Source organism: Furipterus horrens, unplaced genomic scaffold (assembly GCF_987537825.1).
Source record: "Furipterus horrens unplaced genomic scaffold, mFurHor1.1.pri manual_scaffold_6, whole genome shotgun sequence".
In the NCBI taxonomy this organism is placed as follows: domain Eukaryota; kingdom Metazoa; phylum Chordata; class Mammalia; order Chiroptera; family Furipteridae; genus Furipterus; species Furipterus horrens.
This window is the reverse complement of record NW_028327176.1, coordinates 116,344,465-116,366,944: the sequence shown is the minus strand read 5'-3', so window position 1 is coordinate 116,366,944 and position 22,480 is coordinate 116,344,465. Positions and strand designations below refer to the sequence as shown.

Below are 22,480 nucleotides of genomic sequence, written 5' to 3'. Positions count from 1 at the left end.
ATGAAAATCAGTCATGTAATAAACTATATTAACAGAATGAAGGACAAAAACCATATGGTCATCTCAATAGATGCAGAAAAAGTTTTTTAAAAAAGTTAACGTTATTCTGTGATAAAAACTCTCATAAATTAGGTATATAAGGAATGTAGCTCAACATAATAAAGTACACATATGAAAAACCCACAACTATCATCACATTCAATAGTGAAAAACTGTAAGTGTTTACTGCAAGATCGGGAGCAAGGCAAGGATGCCATCAATTGCTACTTCTAATCAGTATAATACTGGAATCCCTGACAAAAGCTATTAGGCAGGAAAGAAAAATAAAGAGCGAACAAATTGGAGAGGAAAAAGAAAATTATCTCTGTTTGCAAATGGAATGATCTTATACGTAGAAAACCCTTAAAGAATCCACACACAAACTGTGGTACAGAGATCCAAGATGGCGGAGGAGAAAGTGGAAGCTACACTAACCTCCTCCCAGGACCAGTCTGGATTTAAAACTTAATTTTGGAGAAATCATCTGGAATAACCAACCGAACACTAGCTGGAAAGAAGTCTTATAACCACGAAGAGACAGAAAAGGCCGCTACATCACAACTTGACCAGTAGGGAGTGCGGAGACGCGGAAGGGCTGGCTGGGCTCACATAGGTGGCTGCTGAAGGGACTGAGAAACAGCTCAGCAGCCAGGGATTCCCCCTGAGAAGGGAAGGGTCTAAACCCCCAGCTGGGCTGCCCAGCCTACAGCAACAGAGTGGAAAGTAAAATAGTATCAGCTGTGAAAAGCGAAAAGCCACAGGATTTCTTGCTAGCTGGAGAGAAACAGCAGGAGAAAAAGAACTGTTAAGTGGATCACATACGAAAATATTTTGGCCACCACTTACCCTGGGCTCAAGCAGAGGGAAGGCAGAGAGGACTGGAGACACTTGGGGAGAGTTTGGCACGGTGGCTTTGAGGGGAGAACTGGAGGAGCAGCTGACTGGGTCCCAGTGCTGACTCATCCCCAGTACTGCAGGGAGACCATTCCCCTCCAAGCAGCATCAGCCTGAGGGGAAGCAAAAGCCCTGCCTACAGGAATTAAGGTGCCACACCCACGGTCCTTAAGCCTGACAGCTAATCACAGATTGAATAGATTAACAATTAAAGGAGACAGACAATAGCAGTAGATCCCTGGAAGTCTCCAACAGGCTGCCTAGGGCCAGACTGGTACATGATCTGACGCCACCAAAGGCAGATCCAGGAAGTGCAGATCATTCTAAGAAGCACCAACAAACAATGGGAGTCACAAAAATGGGGAGACAGAGAAACAACCTCCCATCAAAAGGAAAGGTAGAATTCCCAGAAAGAGTGCTAAATGAAATAGAGGGGAGCGAACTATCAGATATGGAATTCAAAACATGGATTATGGAGAAGTTCAATGAGCTCAGCAGAAACTACAAAGAACTCCAGGGAAACTATAAGGAATTCCAGAAAAACTACAAGGAACTTACAGAGAATTACACGAGCATGAAAAAGAACATAGAAGCTATCAATAAGAGCCAGGAGGAAATGAAGAATACAATCTCTGAATTGAAGAACACAGTAGAAGGAATTAAAAGCAGGCTAGAGGAAGCAGAAGATCGGATCAGCGAGCTGGAGGACAACGTACACAAAAACTCCCAGACAATGCAACAAAATGAAAAAAGACTGAACAAGACTGAAGAGGTTCTAAGACAGCTACAGGACAACATGAAACATAATAATATCCGTATCATAGGAATTTCAGAAGGAGAAGAAGAAGAGCAAGGGATAGAAAACCTCTTTGAAAAACTAATGACAGATAACTTCCCTCACATGAGGAGAGAAAGAGTCACGCAAGTCCAGGAAGCACAGAGGGTCCCAATGAAGATGAACCCCAACAGGCCCACCTCAAGACACATCATAATTAAAATGGCAACATTCAAAGACAAAGAGAGGATCCTAAAAGCAGCAAGAGAGAAACAACTAATAACATACAAGGGAGCTCCAATAAGGCTATCATCAGATTTCTCAGCAGAAACACTACAAGCCAGAAGGGAATAGCAAAAAATATTCCAAGCAATGAAAAACAAAGGCCTACAACCTAGAATACTATACCCAGTAAAGCTCTCATTCAAAATGGAGGGTGAAATAAGGAGCTTCCAAGACAAAAGAAGGCTAAAAGAATACATCTCCACCAAACCAGCAATGCAAGAGATGCTAAAGGGTCTGCTCTAAGAAGATAAAGAAACAGAGAGAGACAGAGAAGAACACGAGTACAAAGGGGAAAAATGACAATGAATAAGTACTTATTGGTAATAACCTTAAATGTAAATGGATTAAACGCTCCAATTAAAAGACACAGGGTAGCTGAATGGATTAGAAAGAATGACCCACATATATGCTGTCTACAAGACACCCACCTTAGAACAAAAGATCTACACAGACTGAAAGTAAAGGGATGGAAAAAAGTATTTCAAGCAAATGGACATGAAAAAAAAGCCGGGGTAGCAATACTTATATCAGACAAAACAGATTTCACAGCAAAGTCCATAAAAAGAGACAATAAAGGGCATTTCATAATACTTAAGGGAAAAATCCATCAAGAAGATATAACCCTTATAAATATATATGCACCCAACTTAGGAGCACGCAAATATATAAGGAAAATTTTGAAAGACTCCAAGAAAGATATAGACAGCACCACACTCATAGTAGGGGACTTTAACACCCTATTGTCAAAAATGGACAGATCTTCGAAGCAAAGAAACACCAAAGATATTGAGGCACTGAACAACACTCTAGATCAAATGGAGTTAGTCGATATATATAGAAGTTTTCATCCCAAAGAAGCAAAATATACATACTTCTCAAGTGCACATGGAACATTTGCAAAGATAGACCACATGGTAGGACACAAAACAAGCCTTAACAAATTCAAGAAAATTGAAATTATATCAAGCATCTTCTCAGATCACAATGGCTTAAAATTGGAAATCAACCTCAAGGAAAAAACTCAAAAACATTCAAACTCATGGAGAATGAATAACGTGTTATTAAATAATGAATGGGTTAACAATGACATCAAGGAAGAAATCAAAAAGTTTCTGGAAACTAATGATAATGAACACACAACAACTCAAAACCTATGTGATACAGCGAAAGCAGTCCTAAGAGGAAAGTTCATAGCAGTACGGGCCTACCTAAAGAAGCTAGAAGAATATCTAATAAAAAATTTAACCCTACAGCTACAAGAACTAGAGGAAGAACAACAAGCAAAGCCCAGATCAAGTAGAAGAAAGGAAATCATCAAGATTAGGGCAGAATTAAATGACATAGAGTCTAACAATTCAAAAGATCAACAAAAGTAGGAGCTGGTTCTTTGAAAAGATAAACAAAATTGACAAGCCTTTAACCAGGCTCATCAAGAAAAAGAGAGAGAGGACCCAAATAAATAAAACCAGAAATGAAAGAGGAGAAATCACAACTGATACCACAGAAATACAAAGGATTATAAGAAATTATTACGAACAACTGTATGGCAAGAAATTTGACAACCTAGAGGAAATGGACAAATTCCTGGAAACCTACAGTCTTCCCAAACTGAATCAAGAAGAAGCAGAAAGTCTGAATAGACCAATAACAGCTAGTGAAATTGAAGCAGTAATCAAAAAACTCCCAGCACACAAAAGCCCTGGACCGGATGGCTTCACAAGTGAATTCTACAAAACATTTAGGAAAGAACTAACTCCTATCCTCCTCAGACTATTCCAAAAGATACAGGAAGAGGGAAGACTGCCAAACTCATTCTATGAAGCCAGTATAACCCTAATTCCAAAACCAGGTCAAGACACAACAAAGAAAGAAAACTACAGGCCAATATCGCTGATGAACATAGATGCTAAAATCCTCAACAAAATATTGGCAAACCGGATCCAGCAACACATTAGAAAGATCATACACCACGATCAAGTGGGATTCATCCTAGGGATGCAAGGATGGTTTAATATTCGCAAATCAATAAACGTAATACACCACATAAACAAAATGAAAGACAAAAACCACATGATAATATCAATAGATGCAGAAAAAGCATTTGATAAAGTACAACACCCATTTATGATAAAAACTCTCAGCAAAATGGGAATAGAGGGAGCATACCTCAACATAATAAAGGCCATATATGAGAAACCTGAAGCCAACATCATACTCAATGGGCAAAAACTGAGAGCATTCCCCCTGAGATCAGGAACAAGACAAGGATGTCCGCTCTCTCCACTCCTATTCAACATAGTCTTGGAAGTTCTAGCCACCGCAATCAGATAAGAAAGAGAAATAAAAGGCATCCAAATTGGAAAAGAGGAAGTAAAACTGTCATTATTTGCAGATGACATGATAGTGTACATAGAAAACCCTATAGACTCCACAAAAAAACTACTCGACCTAATAAGTGAATTCAGCAAAATAGCAGGATACAAAGTCAATATTAAGAAATCGAAGACATTTTTATACACCAACAATAAAATCTCAGAGATAGAAACTGAAAGAAAAATTCAATTTACCATAGCAACAAGAAAAATAAAATACCTAGGAATAAACTTAACCAAGGAGATAAAAAACCTGTACTCAGAAAACTACATAACACTGAAGAAAGAAATTAAAGAAGATACAAATAAATGAAAGCATATACCATGCTCATGGATGGGAAGAATCAACATCATTAAAATGTCCATACTACCCAAAGCAATTTATAGATTCAATGCAATCCCTATTAAAATACCAGCAACACATTTCACAGACCTAGAACAAATACTTCAAAAATTTATATGGAACCAAAAAAGAGCCCGAATAGCCACAGCAATTTTGAGGAAGAACACAGTAGGAAGAATCACAATACCTGATATCAAACTATACTACAAGGCCACGGTAATCAAAACAGTCTGGTACTGGCATAAAAAGAGACATATAGATCAATGGAACAGAATAGAGAGCCCAGAAATAAACCCAGGTTCATATGGTCAACTAATATTTGACAAAGAGGAAAAGAACATCAAATGGAGTGAAAAGAGCCTCTTCAACAAATGGTGTTGGGAGAACTGGACAGGGACATGCAAAAAAATGAAACTAGACCACCAACTTACACCATACACCAGAATAAACTCAAAATGGATCAAAGACTTAAATGTAAGCCGTGATACCATAAAAGTCCTAGAGGAAAACATAGGCAGGAAAATTTCAGATATCCCACGTAGCAACTTTTTCACTGATATATCTCCTAAGGCAAGGGAAATAAAGGAAAGAATAAACAAATGGGACTACATCAAACTAAAAACTTTCTGCTCAGTTAAAGAAAACATCAGCAAGATGAAAAGAAAACCAACCATATGGGAAAATATATTCGCCAATGATATCTCAGACAAGGGATTGATCTCCAAAATATATAAAGAACTCATACGACTCAACACCAAGAAGACAGACAACCCAATTAAAAAATGGGCAAAGGACCTGAACAAACACTTCTCCAAAGAAGACATACAGAGGGCCCATAGACATATGAAAGTATGCTCAACATCACTAGCCATCAGAGAGATGCAAATAAAAACCACAATGAGATACCACCTCACACCAGTCAGAATGGCCATAATCAACAAATCAACAAACAACTTGTGCTGGCGAGGATGTGGAGAAACTGGAACCCTACTGCACTGTTGGTGGGAATGCAGACTGGTGCAGCCACTATGGAAAACAGTTTGGAATTTCCTCAAAAAACTAAAAATGGAACTGCCTTTTGAACCAGCAATTCCATTGCTAGGATTATATCTGAAAAATCCTGAAACACCAATTCAAAAGAACCTATGCACTCCAATGTGCATAGCAGCACTATTTACAATAGCCAAGTGCTGGAAACAGCCTAAGTGCCCATCTGTAGATGAGTGGATCAAAAAACTGTGGTACATTTACACAATGGAATACTATGCAGCAGAAAGAAAGAAGGAACTCCTGCCATTTGCAACAACATGGATGGAACTAGAGAGAATTATGCTTAGTGAAATAAGCCAGGCAAAGAAAGAAAAATACCATATGATATCACCTAATACAGGAAACTAAAGAACAACACAAACAAAGGAACTAAATAGAACAAAGAGCAGAATAGCAGTCAATAGGGGAGAGGGGAGAGGGAGAGAAGGGGGATAAGTAAGGGAAGGGATTAGTCAAAGAACCCATATAAAAGACTCATGGACATGGACAACGGGGAGGGATATGATTACGGGAGAGGGGGTGGGTTGGGTGGGGGAGAGAAATTAGGGGAAAAGGGGACAACTGTAATTGAAAAACCAAAAGAAAAAAAAAAAAAAACTGTGGTACATTTACACAATGGAGTTCTATGTAGCAGAAAGAAAGAAGGAACTTCTACCATTTGCAACAACATGGATGGAACTAGAGAGAATAATGCTTAGTGAAATAAGCCAGGCAATGAAAGAAAAATACCTTATGCTGTCACCTATTACAGGGAACTAATGAACAACACAAACAAATGAGCAAAATTGAACCAGAGGTATGTAAACAAGAAGTAGACTAATAGTAACAAGGGGGGAGGTGGGAAGGAAAGGAGTGGGTAAGAAGGGGAAGGGTCTCGTCAAAGAACATGTATAAATGACCCACGGACATGGGCAACTGAGTAGGGACTGAATGTGTGGGAAGGGAGGGGCAGGGTGTAGGGAAGCAAGAGGGGTAAAAAAGTGAGACAACTGTAATGGAAAAACAAACAAAAAATTTTTTTTAGTGGGGGAAAAATGAAAATATGAAGAATGGAAATGCCAGTTCAGTGAATGTCAAAGATTTTCCTTTACGTTGTATATTTTTCTCCCTATTTGATCTCTCCAGAGTTTGGCATTCTAAACAAGTAAGTAATGACTTAAGTTTCTTTGCATAGACCTAATAAGACCAGTTGTTAATAGAGGTTCCTTTTTTTTGACCAAGTCTTTGACTGGAATGTCAAGCCTAAAGGAGACAAAGTTGGGCTCAAGTTGTTACCAAAAAGCCCTGAGGAACTGGGAATGACTTTCAAAGGTAATAAAAGCCCGCGAGATAAAAGGCCTGCTACCATGGTTGGTTGTGCGGTCCACAGCAATTTCTCCAGGGAAGGAACAAAGGTTGTTTTCCTGAAAGATGGCTAGAAGGGACCTTAAGGCACAATGGAAAACCAGAAAGACTTGGAAAGGACAGGTGTGTACAGGCAAGGAAGAATCCCAGGTATGTGGCCCAGCTTCTGTGCCCTGAAGAGCAGACTGAGGGTGACCCTAAATGTTCCTTGGGTAAGTTCCAGCAAAGCAGAACTAAAGTTCATAAGTGATCATTTGCTGCTCTTGTTATGTTTATGCAAATGAACAGGATAAATTAAAAATGGACTTAATGTAGTCCCTTTAAAGACAAGGAGGGTAATCTTAGGGAGAAAAATCATTATTCAAGGAAAATCACAATGATCAGTAGTAGACTGTAAAGTAGGTCAGCTAACTGTCTTAAAAGTTTCTTCTCATTTAAAAAATGGTTTCACTTGAAAATTAAACCATGTCTGTGATATCACTAAAGAGATTCAAGTTGCAGACAAGTAGAATGTCAAGTGCCTTGCAACTGGATGTCTTCCTAATAAGACAGTCTTACAGATTTAGAGACTTGTTTGTTGGTTATGTTACATAAATTAACATGTGTTTTCTGTTTTCAAAGGGCATAAGCCTATGACCGCATTACCTGAGTGATTGTCTGTATGTATAAGCCTCACTTAATCCTCTCTGCAGCGCTGCCTCCTAAGACTCAATGGTTTGGCTGAACTAAATAGCTGGGTTGGTGAAGAATGGGGTGGTCTGTGGGATTCACTTTAAAACTGGCTTCTCTTTTCTATCCTAATGGCTTGGACAGAAAGGGCCCAGAGGTCTGAGAGGGGGGAAACATAAACTATTTCCCTCAGCCCAAACTAAATATAATGGGCAAAAGGGTTTTGGACAGGTGAGATGTGCCTAGCACACCTTCCTCCAAAGAAGTCCTTTTTTTTTCCCCCTAATGTGGAACATTGAAAAATTAATCGCTGCCTTTTGTCATCTAGTAGTTATGGATTGAATGATGTCTTTTAACCCTTTTCGCCAAATCTGTTGCCCCCAGAACACAACAAGGATGCCAGCCTGTTAAACCAAGCGCGCCGTTGTCCGGGGACAGCCAACTGACCTGGAGTCTGCACAATCCTTCCCCATGTGGGAAGGCCACCCTTCCCTCCACATCCCCCACTATTATTAGGGATTTCCGGACCCAACGGTAGGTAGGACGACGACCATGTTCAGCTTGAAGCAGCTAGAGGAGCTTGAGACCTTCGCCCATTGTCCTTTACAAGATTACAAAGGGTCTTAATATCTGAGAGTGAGGGATAGTTATTTTTTACGAACCATGGGTATGGACTTGAGGGGGGGGTTTGCTGGGGGAGGGAGATGCTGGGTGGAGGGGAGTAAAGGGGAGAAAATTGGAACTATTGTAACAATATAATCAATAAAGAAAAGCTGGAAAAAAAAGAAAAGAAAAAAAAAAAAACAGAATCCACACACAAAAAAATCTTTAAACTAATAAATTTGGTAAAATTACAGGATACAATAGCAACACATAAAAAACAGTTGCAATTCTATACATGAACAATGAGTAATCCAAAAATAAAAAAATAAATAAAAAATCCCATTTACAATAGCACCAAAGATGATAAAATACTTAGCAATGAACTTAACCAAAGAAGCAAAGGATTCATTCACTAAAAATCCAAAAAAAATATTGCTGAAAAAATCAAAGAAAACACAAATAAATGCAAAGACATCTAATATTCATGAATTGGAAGACTTACCATTGTTAAAATAACCGTATAACCCAAAGTGATCTGTAGATTAATGCAATCCCTATCGAAATGCCAATAACAATTTTTTAAGAAACAAAAAACGTTCTAAAATTCCAAGAAATATCAAAAAAACCTGAATAGTGAAAACAATCTTAATAAAGAGAATCAAAGTTGGAGGCCTCACACTTCCTGATTTCAAAACATATTACAAAGCTACAGAAAATCAAAATAGTATGTTACTGACATAAAGATCAATAAAATAGAGAGAGCAGAAATAAACCCTCACATACGTGGTCAAATTATCTTTAACAAGCATGCCAGGGTTACACAATGGGGATAGGATAATTCCTTCAACAAACGGTGCTGGAAAAACTCCATATCCGTATGCAAATTAATAAAGTGAAACCCTTATGATGCACATATATCAAAATTAACTCAAAATGGATTTAAAAAATCTAAATATAACACCTAACACTATAAAACTCCTAGAGAAAACATAAGAAAAAATTTCAGAATACTGAATTTGTCAATGATTTCTTGCTAAGACACCAAAGTACAGGCAACAAAAGCTAATTTAGGCAAATGGTACTAAACCAAATGTAAACATTGCTATGCAGTAAAGGAAATGATCAACAAAGTAAAAAGGCAATCTACAGAATAATAAAGAATATTTATAAGTTATATGTCTAATGAAAGGTTAATACCAAAAATTTAGAAAATTCTAAAATTCAACAACAAAAACAGTAAGATTTTTTTAAATGGGCAAAAAATCTTTAATAGACATCTCTCCAAAATGATATATAAATGGCTAATAAGTATATGAAAAGATAAGATAGTCAACATCACTAATCATTAGAGAATTGCATATCAAAACTACAAGATAAAACTTCACACCATTATTTTTTAAAAAATACAGAAAGTAATAGTGTTGTCCAAATTGTGGAGAATTTGGAAGCCTTATACACTGTTGGTGGGAATGTAAAATGGTGCAGCTGCTATGGAAAAGAATATGGAGATTTTTTAAAATTAAAAATAGAAATACCATATGATCCAACAATCCCATGCCTGGGTATGGACTCAAAAGAATTAAAAACAATTTCAAAAATATTTTTACACGCATGTTTACTGCAGCACTATTCATGATACCCAAGAGGAGGATGCATCCTAAATGTCCACTGACAGATATGAATGGATAAAGAAAATGTGATATATACAGATAATGGAATTTTTTCCAGCCTTAGAAAATGAAAGAAATTCTGCCCTAACTGGTGTGGCTCAATTGGTTGGGCATCATTCCACAAAGCAAAAGGTCACAGGTTCAATTTCAGTCAGGGAACATGCCTGGGTTGGGGATCCAGTCGCTGGGTGAGAGACAACCAATCAATGAGAATTGATATTTCTCTTTTTCTCTTTCTCCCTCCCTTACCCTTTCTCTAAAAATAAGTAAATTAAAGCAAAAAAAAGAAAGAAACTCTGTCATATGCTAAAATGTGGATGAACTTTGAGAACATGATACTAGAGTGAAATAAGCCTGTCACAAAAAGGCAAATACTACATGATTTCTCTTATATGAATGATCTAAAGTGGTCCATTTATTAGAAATGGAAAGTAGAGTGGTGGTTACCAGGGGCTGGGGGAGGAGGTAAAATGTGAGTTGTTGTTCAATGCAAATAGAGTTTCAGTTTTGCAAAATGAAAAATTTCTAGAGATCTGTTGCACAATAAAGTGCATATAGTAAACACTACTATTCTGTACACTTAAAAATAGTTAAGTGGGTAAATTTCATGTCATGTGTTTATTATCACATTAAAAAATGCAATGCAGTATTAGAGAAGATAATCAGTGGAGGGGATTATAGAACTAATTGTTCAAATGAAATATAGCCAGGTGAGGTACAGAAAAAAACATGCTTAATAAAAATTATTGAAATTATTGCAGTCGTTTTCTATTTTTAGAATATATTTTATGTAACTTCTAAATTGAGAGTTTTCCCAATTTTTTAAAAAAAGTCCCCCTCTGCAAATAAAAACAAAATAAAATAGGTGATTTCTTATATATTCTAGGAACTAGGAACTTCATCAAAATTAAGTTAAATACATTTGCCTTTAACACTAAAATCAACTGATGGCTGAGCTGACAGAGCTTTGAAAACTAAACAAATTTCAAGCTAGTTTTGCTAGGGGATGTTTAATACTTAGAACCACAAAAAAGCTAATTAATCAGAAGTTTAAATTCACTTTTAAAAATTATGGCCATATTAAACTCAGATTTTTATAAATAATAAACTGATGATATGATACTAAAAATATCTTAAAGTATTAGTAATGCACATTTCTTATCCCTTTGGATGATTTTAATTTCCTCATGATAGGACATTATAAAAAAATAAAGAACATCACAAAACTATAATATTTCATTGCAAATTCAAAATGAAGAAGGTTCAAAGTTCCGATTCTAAAACTGAAGAACAGGTGCTCTTGTGAGAACTGACTACTTCAGGTTGATTGCCATCAGGTTGTACTGGTATAAAAGTGAAGATGTTTTCATTTTTTATTTAATTTTATATATTTTTAGAGAATTAAGCTTTTATTCACTCTCCGAGAAAGGAGAGGGGCATGATGTGGAGAGATACATTGGCATGGAGGGGTGGGGGCTTTGAGCTTTGATTGAATTATAATTGGATTATAAAAGGGTAGGGAGTGCTGTTGTGAGGCCCCTGGGCTATCGGGGCATTGTAACATGAGGTTGCAGTTTGCTCCACTGTTATCTTCTGCCTGTTGCTGTAGGGGTTGGTTAGTCACGTTCTATTCTTGTTTTCCAGTAATTTCCAGCCCTGGGAACCTAAGCTCAGAAGAGTAAAATGGCAGCCATGTTTAACAGGGTCATAGGTCTGCTCCGCAAAGGGTGCCACAACAGGAAATGATACTGGCTTCATCCTTCCATTCCCCACTTTGGTTTTAAAATGGATTTATTCTTAATGACCTGGCCCAGTTTTGGTTTGGGGGAGGGATGAAAGTCTCTTCTGTAACTAATTCAGGCAGGTTATGGGTGTAGAGCGGTCTTCCTCTGCGGATTCGAGTATGGGTGGAATTGGACACCCTGAAAATCGAGAGCTGAGGTCGAAGGCTGTTTATGGAGGCAATCTTTTGTTTAATGAAGAATGTGAGATATTTGAGGGGACATGGCCTAAAAACTAGACTTAAAAAAAAAAAAAAAAAAAAAAAAAAGAGAGGCTACTACAGGTCCTAGGAAAGGAATTAGCCAGGAAAACCAGGACTAGATATTGGCCTTAAAATCCCAAAAAGGGAGAGGCAGAGTAGTACGTAAATTCTATATGGCTGACCCTGCATCAGTAGCTCTCAATAATTCCAAGTCAAAGGATGAAAGAAGAAAAGTGAAACATTAGTTTGGGAGAAAACTAGAAAAACTAGGATTCAATCGGTTTGTGGGTGGGTGATAATTGGATATTGTGATTTCCAATGAAACACAACTTTTCTCCCTAAAATCATTCTCATTTTATTAAAGAAACTGCATAAGTGCAGTTTCAATTTGGCCTTATTATTTGCATGAACACAATAATAGTAATTGATTTTATAGGCTCTTTCAAATCTGCTTTGCTGGAATTTTACAAGGAACCTTCAGACTGAGCTTTAGTTAGCTCTTGAGGGTGCAGAAGACAAGCCACACAGTTGCCATACCTATAGGTTTGGGTGGATTCCTCAAGTTCTTGAGATCCCTAAAATGTATATTTGAGAACCTTCCCAAAGTTTAAATTTTAAAAACTGAGGAATGACTTTGAGTTATTCCAGTAGGCCCCTGGAACACCTCAAGGACTTATGATCTCTCATTATGAAAGAAAAGTTTTTGAACTAATTAGGCTTATTTAATACACTCAAAATTACATGGGAAGCTTTGCCAAATAGAATAACAACTATTTTATTGGTATACATATGTTTTTATAAGAATCAATTTTCTAGAAATTTCAACCTGCCCCAGAGAGCAACTTGTAAAGATTCAGAATCAAGTTCAAACTGGAAGCTCTCAGAGGCAACATGTGTCCTCTGAGGACATCAAGCAGCAATACCCGGGGTATTTGTAACCTACAAACTGGGAATTTATTAATTACTTCTAATGTTCATTGTATAGTTCCAATAAGTTATGCACAGCATTTTAAAACCTTGCATACTGTGTGGTCTTCATATATCAAGATTGTGTGTTAAACCTAAAAATATAAGCTTTATCTTATTCTTTTATGTCATTTCATAGAAATGATTATATACCAAGAAATTGTTACCTTGGAATGTCATACCTTACAGAAAAACAAAATTCTTTATCAATTACATTATAATCAAATATATAACCATGTCATTTTAAATTTGGTCATTTATAAACAATCACTGTTTTACTCTAATGTATTTGCAAATGTATATTTGGAAAGGTCCATAAAAAAGAACTCTGACTTACTTTAAATGACAGGTATCTAAATAGGTCATATCTTCAAAGTAAATGAAGATTTATAGAACCCCAAGGAATAACTGGGTTCACAGAAATACTAGCAAATAATCAAGACCAACAAAATTGGTTATATGGGACTGAATGAACTAAAGACAACTGTTAGTCTTATGACTTTGTTCGAAATACTGTTAATTTTAAATCTTTTTGTTTTCCAGATATAAGAAAACTTGTTCTTTTCTCTAGAACAATTTGTAAGTTATACCCTCATAAGCAATAGTGAAACATTTCTAGTTTTCTCCATTCCTAATCCCTCCAGAATTTGGCAACTCTTAATAAGTGAGTATTATTTTCATGGGAATATGTTTGTTTGCATAAACCCAGTAAGAATCTGTTCCTTTTATAATAGCACCAGTTTCCAAATGTGGTTTTACTAACCAAGTCTTTGCCTGTAATATCATCGAAAATGTCATGTCTGGGCTCTGGATGTCACCAGAAAGTTTTTAAAAAATCAATATTGACTGCTAAGCCAATAAGAGCCCCTCAGAGAAAGGGCCTGGTACCACGTGGTTCATGGTAGTCTTCTCACGTAAGGAATGAAGGTGACTGTCCTGAAAGATGGCAGGGAAGGAGCCTGTTTTCATTTTCTAATTATTTCCAATATCATTTAGTTCAACTGCTTTCCCGATTGCTTTTAATTCCTACAATAATGCAAATTCAAATGAGTTTCACTTCCTAAATATTAAAAAATTTCAGCATGATTTATCTTCATTAGGTTGGTGCACTTGGTAAAAGGTAATTTTCAAACCACCATTGGCTTATGAGAATGTTGTTTTTTGATCAACTGTATTTTTCCTGGCATTTTAATACATAGTAGAATTTGCATATAATTTTAATTAAATACTTCACAATATTCTAAATGTTAATAGCTACATTAAAGTGCTTATTATTATTATTTTCAACAGGACTACATATTCTATATGTCCTACCAGGAAAACCGCATATTGCTCCCATAATCAAAAGTATTGTGATTTTCCTACGAAACTGAAACATGGCTTTATTAAATGAATTAGAAAAGTGGATTGTTTACAACTGTTTCTTGAACTCTTTAGCTTGAGTGTATGCTTGGATACACCTTTTCTTTGTTAGAAATAATTTCCATAAGATCAAGTGCTTTCTAGGTCGTGAATGGTTGCTAGTTCCTTAACCTCAGTGAGGACTTCATCTGTCATCACCAAAAGTGGTTGGGGTGGGGGGTGGGGGTGGGAAGAGTGACAGTCTCTGGTTTTAGTGTCAGTAGCCTCAGTTGGGGACACCAAGTTGACCTCAAGGCTCCTTAAGCCTGCAAATGCATGGACACCTCCTCCTGGACCTTGAAAGACTTCCTACAGAAGATACACATGTGTTCACACTAACACAGAGGTCCATGGTTGTACAGCTTAAAGGAATGAATATTAGCCTCATAGAGGCAGCAAGACAGTGGAGAGCCTTGGTTTTGGCAGACAGAAGACTTGAGTTGTATTAGAACTAAGTGACCTATTGGACATGTAATCTTGGGCAGGTCACTGAAGTAATAGGAACTCAGTTCTCTCCTCTGTAAAATTAGGGTTCTGAAGGGTACTAAGCTTTAGAGAGCCTTGTAGCATTCTGTACACTAAAAAAATAAAGTTTTAAAACATATCCACTAACTGGTTCTATGCTTTTTAACTGTAAGAAATTATTCTGAAGAAGAACAAAAGTGGGAGGCTGAGAACAGAGCATACATATTTAGTTTGGACTTCAGTAGAGCACATTTCCCTCATTGGGAGGGACAATTTGAATTTGCTTAATTGTAAAAGGAAGTCAATCAAATAGCAAAATAAGCATTGTAGTTGGAAGAATAGCTAAATGCATATTAGGGCAACAGAAGAAAAGAAATATTTAAATAAAAGAGTCAACACGCAGTTATTTCTGTCTTCATATGAAGAATATTTCTAAATTATATGTATTCAAAACATTATGTGAAGTTGTTCTAAGCTCCAGGGGGAAAATTATGCAAAGTACTGTTTTGAAAATGGTTATATCAAAATTAAAATCTCTGGAAATGTAACGGTAATCCTAACGTTATTCTGTGTATGGGAGACTTAGCTGCAAAAATTTCAACTGATAATTAGTAAAATGATCACTGAGAAAAATATGTCACAAAAATTTGGTAAATAATAAATTAACGTATAGAACAAATTCGTATTTTTTATTTGAATGAGACAATATTTCCTTTCCTATTGGGTTCAATTCCATCATATTTATATAATAAACAACAAGATGTATGTATTTTTACCTTTTTCCTTATATATTTTTATAGTTTAAACACCAACTTTCTATGTATCTTATTTTGAAAAAATGGCTTGTATAGGATATGCTATTATATAAGACAATTATCCCAGTAAACATTTCTTTTACCTTTATCACTTATTAAGCATTGTTCTGGGAGTTTTGACTTTATAAAAGATTTAAAAGAATTAAGATGCGAGGTTAGCAGGGTTGCTGCTTTGTAAACGTTGAGCAACTATAAAACGAAGACATCAACCTTGTCTGTTAAAAGGCTTAGTCTTATTTAGGAGCTCTACATTTGGTACAATTACTCACTAAGCTTTCTGGAACAATTCATTGAAAAGGAAAAATAAGCCTAAAAATACCTAGTTACATTATTCTACTGTATAAAATAAAATGAGAATTAAATGCTAATATTTCATTTTTCAAATAGTACTTAAATATTTCATCTTGAGCATTCTATCATCATTATATCTGGTCAATGAACCTAAATGTAAATATTGTTTTCCCATAGACGTTTACCTAATTACTTTGTACGTAGAAAGTGTGAGTGAGTAAAAATATTTATAATTTTTATTTAAAGATTATTACTGACTTAAAGAATATTTCAGAACTCCAAACAGTTCATAATTTTACTGTAATAAACAGGGAATTTTTGAAATTAGAAAGTTCAAGCCAAAAATTTCATTATAACAAAGTCAGTGACTTGCCCAAAGGCTAATCTGAATACCTTTGTGTCACAGGTGATATTAGAGGAGTCAAGGCTTCAAATTATTCCCTGCTTTACCCACGAAATCACCCACAAACTGTAAATGACCATTCATCTACCCACAAGCTGTAAATGACCATTGCCTCCACCATAAAATTTTAAAATGTTGAAATACTAAATAAATGTGTTTTCTTTCTTTTTCTGAAAGACTGATATCCTAGGTAAATTTCCAGTTCCCTTTACTGTATCAATTTATGAAGCTTGGAATAACCTGATAGTATTTGTGTGGGTAATTGAGCTCTATGTTATTATACCAAACAAGATTAATCTTAATGTAACTTTGTTAGACATATGGGGAAATGAATTCACAATCTAAAGCATTTCATGTTGAATATTTTATTTGCATTCACTCTACCTCTCAGCAGTAAATTGGGTGAAACTGCACATAAAGTACTTCTGTTTTTAAAGCTGAACTGAAGGCAGATGATTGCTCAGTGACAGGACACGTTTATAAAGCTTCATGTTAAATTGAAGTTAGAACTCAAGTCATCTGATTTTAAGTAGGGTCCAGTCTAGGATTCTTGAAAGATGAGTGTTACACAAATGAACTCCCTGTGAAGATACGTCTAACTTTGAGTGTCAGGGTACTTTTAACTTCAGCTCATTTCCCCCCGCATGATCATCACTCACAAAGATACAGGTAGGGTCACTATAAATCAGTTTTACCTGTGAGTAGTTGCACATACTAATATGCTTTAATAAAACCAGTGGAAAAGTTGAGAATGAACTTATTAGTTTTGAAATTTTGTTATGAGGAGAACAAAACCAAATACAAACCTATTCAAATTCAGAAACCCCAAATTCCATCCAAAGAAGGGAATTATAGAAGGCTAAATTTCCTGTAACTGTCTCTGTGGGTGAAGGAGAAACTGCATTGTCTTGAAAGGGACTCTTGAGGACTCACCAACTATATTAATAATTCATGTACATATATTTTTTTTCTATAGTCACTGTAGCTGCAAAAACTTAGATGCTTTCTTAGGAGGCTTTTTTTTTTTCCTGCTGGACTGAACTCTAATTGGTTTTATTTATTAGACCATTTGTTATGCCCCTGGTATAACTGTATACATCATTCATTGTCTCTTGACCCTAAAAATGTGAAGATTTATTCATGAGAGTGTAAGAGCTCACTGCAAATGTGGCCATGCTTTACTCAAATACAACTTTGTCTCACTCCTCCAAAATGAGGTGTGATGAAGGAGACAGGTCACCATGAGTGATAACATCACTCTCCAAATAGATGTGAATAATGTTCTCTGTGAGATCAGGTAAAGTAGTGAAGACGGTGGAGCAAGTAAATGAAGGCTGGTAAAATTACTATTTGTAATTGTTTCTTCTAATGATGGAGAGGAAATAAATGAATAGATTTCTTCCAAAAATATTGCTTTAATTGAACAATAGCATTTTTTCTTAATGAACATTTTTTCTTAACGTAACAAATTGAGATCTTGTGCCAATGAAGGGAAAAAAATGTATTCCCAGTCATCATGACACTCCTTTAATTTCATGTAATGTTGATGAAAAGTACCATTAAGTAAAATTAAATACAAAAGACATTAATTTCAAAACAACCCATCCTGTTCTACAGACTTGAGGTTTTTTTTCTTTTTCTTTTTCCCCCCTCAGTCTTAAGGCAAGTCATAATTAATTACAAAAGAATTACAGGGCTATAATCACAGACCAAAATTGTCTTTTCTAGTTATTTTGAAATGCATAATATGCTAATAAGCTGTTCATTAAATTGGTATTTTCTATTTCATTTAAGAAAAAGCCCTTTGTATTACCAAAGCTTGACTGACTGTTTTCATAGAATGAGCTATAATCACATTTTTAAAATAATTTACAAAGATTACAACAGCTTACTACTTTGTAGCTTACCTCAGAGTAGGCAGAATTAGATCCAAATTTTTGTACAAAACTGCTCCGAGAACAAATACCGATGATTCATCTAATTCTAGAAAGAATAAAAATTTAAAATATTAGCAAAACAGCAAGAAAAATACTATGCCTTATAAAACTGTAATACAAGGGGATTCTGGGACTTGCTGATGCAAAGCTGGGTATAAGAGATGCCTTTCCAACCATGAATGGGCAGGTTATCCACCACACGCCATATAGTAACTGAAGTTCTAAAAGATGTGTTGTCAGTGGTTTTGTGTCAGAAAGTAATAATGCTTCATGAGGTTAAGAAAAGAAGCTGCTTTAGTTGCAGGTAATGAGTTAAATTCCCAAAGATATGGGAAAAGAGAGTCAATTCTCTTTTGCAGCTCTAAATCATGAGTTCAAAATTTCCAAGGTAAAAATTAGACCACAACGTCACTGGTGAAAATAGCCATTAATTTTAGAGACTTGTGAAGATGTTCTTAAAACATAATTTTATTTTAAATTTGTTCCTATATACCAAAACAATATCTTCAAACCAAAGTATATGTGAGGAGGATGACTGAAAATGACTTTGCATGGAAAATGTAACACATTTCATTATCTACCATTAAAACACTAGGCCACAGGCTTTACACTGAGATAAGATTGTCGACACAGAAATGTGGTCATGTTAAGCTTAGGTCTATAATTTGCATTTGTATTTTTTTTCCATTTTAATAGATTCTTTGCTCCAGTGAATTCAGAGCTTTAAAGACCAAGTTTAAACTTTCTATATGTACAAAATTAGTTTGGTTTAGTTTGGAGACTTTCTACATTATTAAATATAGGAGAATTTATGTCTAGATTTTATATTTTATACTTTTATTGTTATTTTTTATTAAAATTTATTATTATTATTATATTACAGTTTTTCCAATTAATAATTGCCCCTTTGCCCTCCTCTGCCCAGCCCACCTCCGCTCCCACAGTCAATCCCCACACCATTGTCCATGTCCATGGACAATTCATATATGTTCTAGAATACTCCCTTCTCCTTTTTTTATTTTTAAAACATTGATCTTTTCTTTATTATTTTCCTTTAGATCTATAGAATACTACACTTGGCATTTTGTTTAAGACTATTTTCTTTTTTTAAACATCTTTATTGAATATACTAGGGTGACATTGGTTAATAAAACCATACAGGTTTCAAGCATATAACTCTATAGACTTTTATTAAATGACCTTATCAGAAATGTGTTGTTCAAAACCCAAATAATCTCTTATATTTACCTTTTGATGACAATGGAGTAAAAATGCTTTTTGGAATGACTACTCTATCTTCTGAGTTTCTTGCCCAGTCTACCATTCCCTTCCGTCCTTTCATTGGGAAGTTGATGTCTGTCAGAACAGAGGCTGCAGGAAGCTTCTGAATGCTAGCCACTATTAAAAAAGAAGTAATACTGTCAACTAAAAATCTTCCAGTCTAATCAAAATTGATCATATTAAACCTTTTAGTATATACAAAATAAAATTTCAAGTGAAAATTATATTTACCAGAGTTACAAAACAGACTTATTTCTCTTATTAAACAATATTCATTAGGTTGCTGATTCTTTTATTTAATAATTCAGGTTCTTGTTGCTTTCAGCAGGAATCATACAGTGATGGTCATTGTGGGGTGGGTATTCTAGGAGTACCAGCAGGTACCCCAGCCTCATTCTTCATGGAAGGTCTCCATTTTAATTTTTGAAGCCCAGGCTGCATTTTTTGTTAAATATTTTGATTAACACACTTGATTCATAGACTAAAATTTGCATTTAAATCTGAACTTTATTCATATTCAGAACATATTTTCTGTATTTACATCTGAACATTGTCTTTGGGACAAATTGTTTATAGATTAGAGGGGATATCGTGAAGACATGGAAAACAAAGCCATATTGCTCTGGGAGACAAAACTGTCAGAATGCAAATAATGAAGCACCACGAATGCTATAACCAGAGAACCACTATAACATGCAGAAATAATAAATAGATACACCAATAACAAACAATTCTCAAAATGTAAGCCTACGACTGAAAATAATAAATATGTGTGTGTATGAATAAAGAATTGTATCTTTACTTGCAATAAGAGTTTTAATATATTGAAAAAATAATGAATAATATGTTTGGCAATGTCTGAATATATATTCAATATTATTATATATTTATTATACACACACAAATATATGTAAAATACATGTAATAGAACTATGATGATAAACAAGCAATTATTGAGAATATATTTTTTCCAATTAAATAGTGTAATTTTCATAATTTTACATAGGTCCAAAGTTATTCTACATTAAAGTTGTAGGTCCCCCATGAGGGATTTAAATGGGAAGATGATAGGGAATTTCTAAAAGCTATCATAAAAGTAAAGCTAAAGTAAGAAATCATTAGGTTCCTCATAAATGGATTTCATTCTAAAGATGCTTGTAATTAAATTGAGGATGAAAATTAAGAGTTTAATAATATTAGCTGTATAAATATATTATTGCACCACCGACTAGTTCCAAATTAAATTGGATATGTATTATTGTACTTTATTAAAGCAGTTTCAGGCTATTTAACACATCTGTGATCAGTATCAGATGGAGTATTTTTTGGCCTGTAATTGGACATTATAAGCCTAGAAAGGGATTTTGTAGCTAAGTGGTGAAGGAAAGAGGGTACATAAATTAGTTATGGATGTTAAATGCTGTTTCTGAATAATAATTCTAATTATTTTAATTTCTTTAATTTTTCAAACCACATAGTGTCCTTGTTGTCCATGAATGTCCCAGCTCAAGTGTCCTTAAGGTCCAAATCCTGCACTGCAGATAGATGGACAGGTCAGCACATTGTGGCACATTCTTTCTTAAGGGTCCTGCTGTAAGCTCTATTCAATATGTAAAACTAAGCTCATCTACTTCCAAATTTCTTCATTCTAACTTTTGTTCTCTTGGTGTTAAAGAAAATTTATTTCACCTCTCTGTTCTAACATGTGAAGAGAAATGAAGGTTTTCTGGCTGTCACACAACTAGTTCTGAACATAAAGAAAAATAAGAAATAAATTGTTGGGCCTTGAAGTCTAATAATTCTTCTGTTTCTATACACATTAAATAGAAAATATAAATATATATAAAGAAGAAATAATACATGAAAAAATGTATTTTCTATCAACTATATATCACTTCGTCCTGAATGCTAGTCTAATAACATACTTTTAAATATATAAGAATGATATATTTACATGTGTATCTGTCTCGCTTATAAAATGTACTCATTCTTCAAGCAGAAGTACACTAGCTGTTAAATTATGACTATATGCATTAGACTATATTTTTGAATACAGTATAGATTTAAAAAATTAAAATCAATTAGGATTACTATTTATGAAAAAGTCCTTTGAATTGCATAGTCTTGAGTATAAAGAGTACATAAAAACAAACATTTGTTCATTAATTATAGTAGAAATGCAGTTTTAAATATGGTGTTTTCAATAATTACATTATAAAAAGGGATATGCCTTTATGGACTAAAATGCTAGACTTCAAATTATCAACATACATGTTCCTTAAAATATAAAATACCATATTTTTTGCACTATAAGACACACCTGACCATAAGACACACCTAGGTTTAGAGGAGGAAAACAAGAAAAAAATTCTGAACAAAATGGTGTACTAAACTATTTAATAAAATATAACAGAATAATATTTCAACCATGTAAAGTAAACAGCAGTCAACAGCAGTATTAAGAACCATCATCACTGTCATTAACAAATGAGGAGAGACTTTAAGATTCAAACACTCTTCTAGTTTTCTGGGAACCCCAAGAACTCATCATCGCTAGTGTCAGGATTTATGAAGCTCAGTTGCTCACAATCACTGATATCACTTTCTTCGCTATCTTCATACTGACCAGAAGCCCTGAGATTCAGCAGTAAAGTGGGACATTTAAGCATCCCCAGTGGTTTCCCGTGGGCCCACCGCTTCCTCTAACAGCTGTCGCCACTGCTGACAGGTCAGGTAATACACATCACGGTCAGTGATGCAATATTTACTCCATAAGACTCACAGACAATTCCTCCCGCTTTTGGGGGGAAAAAAAGTGCATCTTATGGAGCAAAAAATACGACAATTGTACATCTTTACGTAAATACGGTTCTCACATTATTAAAGGGTTGAA

General features: G+C 35.1%; 1 protein-coding gene across 1 annotated transcript in view; it reads right to left on the bottom strand.

Moving 5' to 3' along the window:
• ADGRB3 (adhesion G protein-coupled receptor B3) overlaps positions 1–22,480 on the bottom strand; it is a 709,724-nt gene that overhangs the window by 330,869 nt on the left and 356,375 nt on the right. Inside the window, exons 12-13 of the mRNA XM_090282641.1 lie at positions 19,555–19,704; positions 18,277–18,352 (exon numbers count right to left, since the gene is read on the bottom strand). Coding sequence (XP_090138767.1) covers positions 18,277–18,352; positions 19,555–19,704 — 226 coding nt within the window. The remainder of the gene's footprint in view (positions 1–18,276; positions 18,353–19,554; positions 19,705–22,480) is intronic.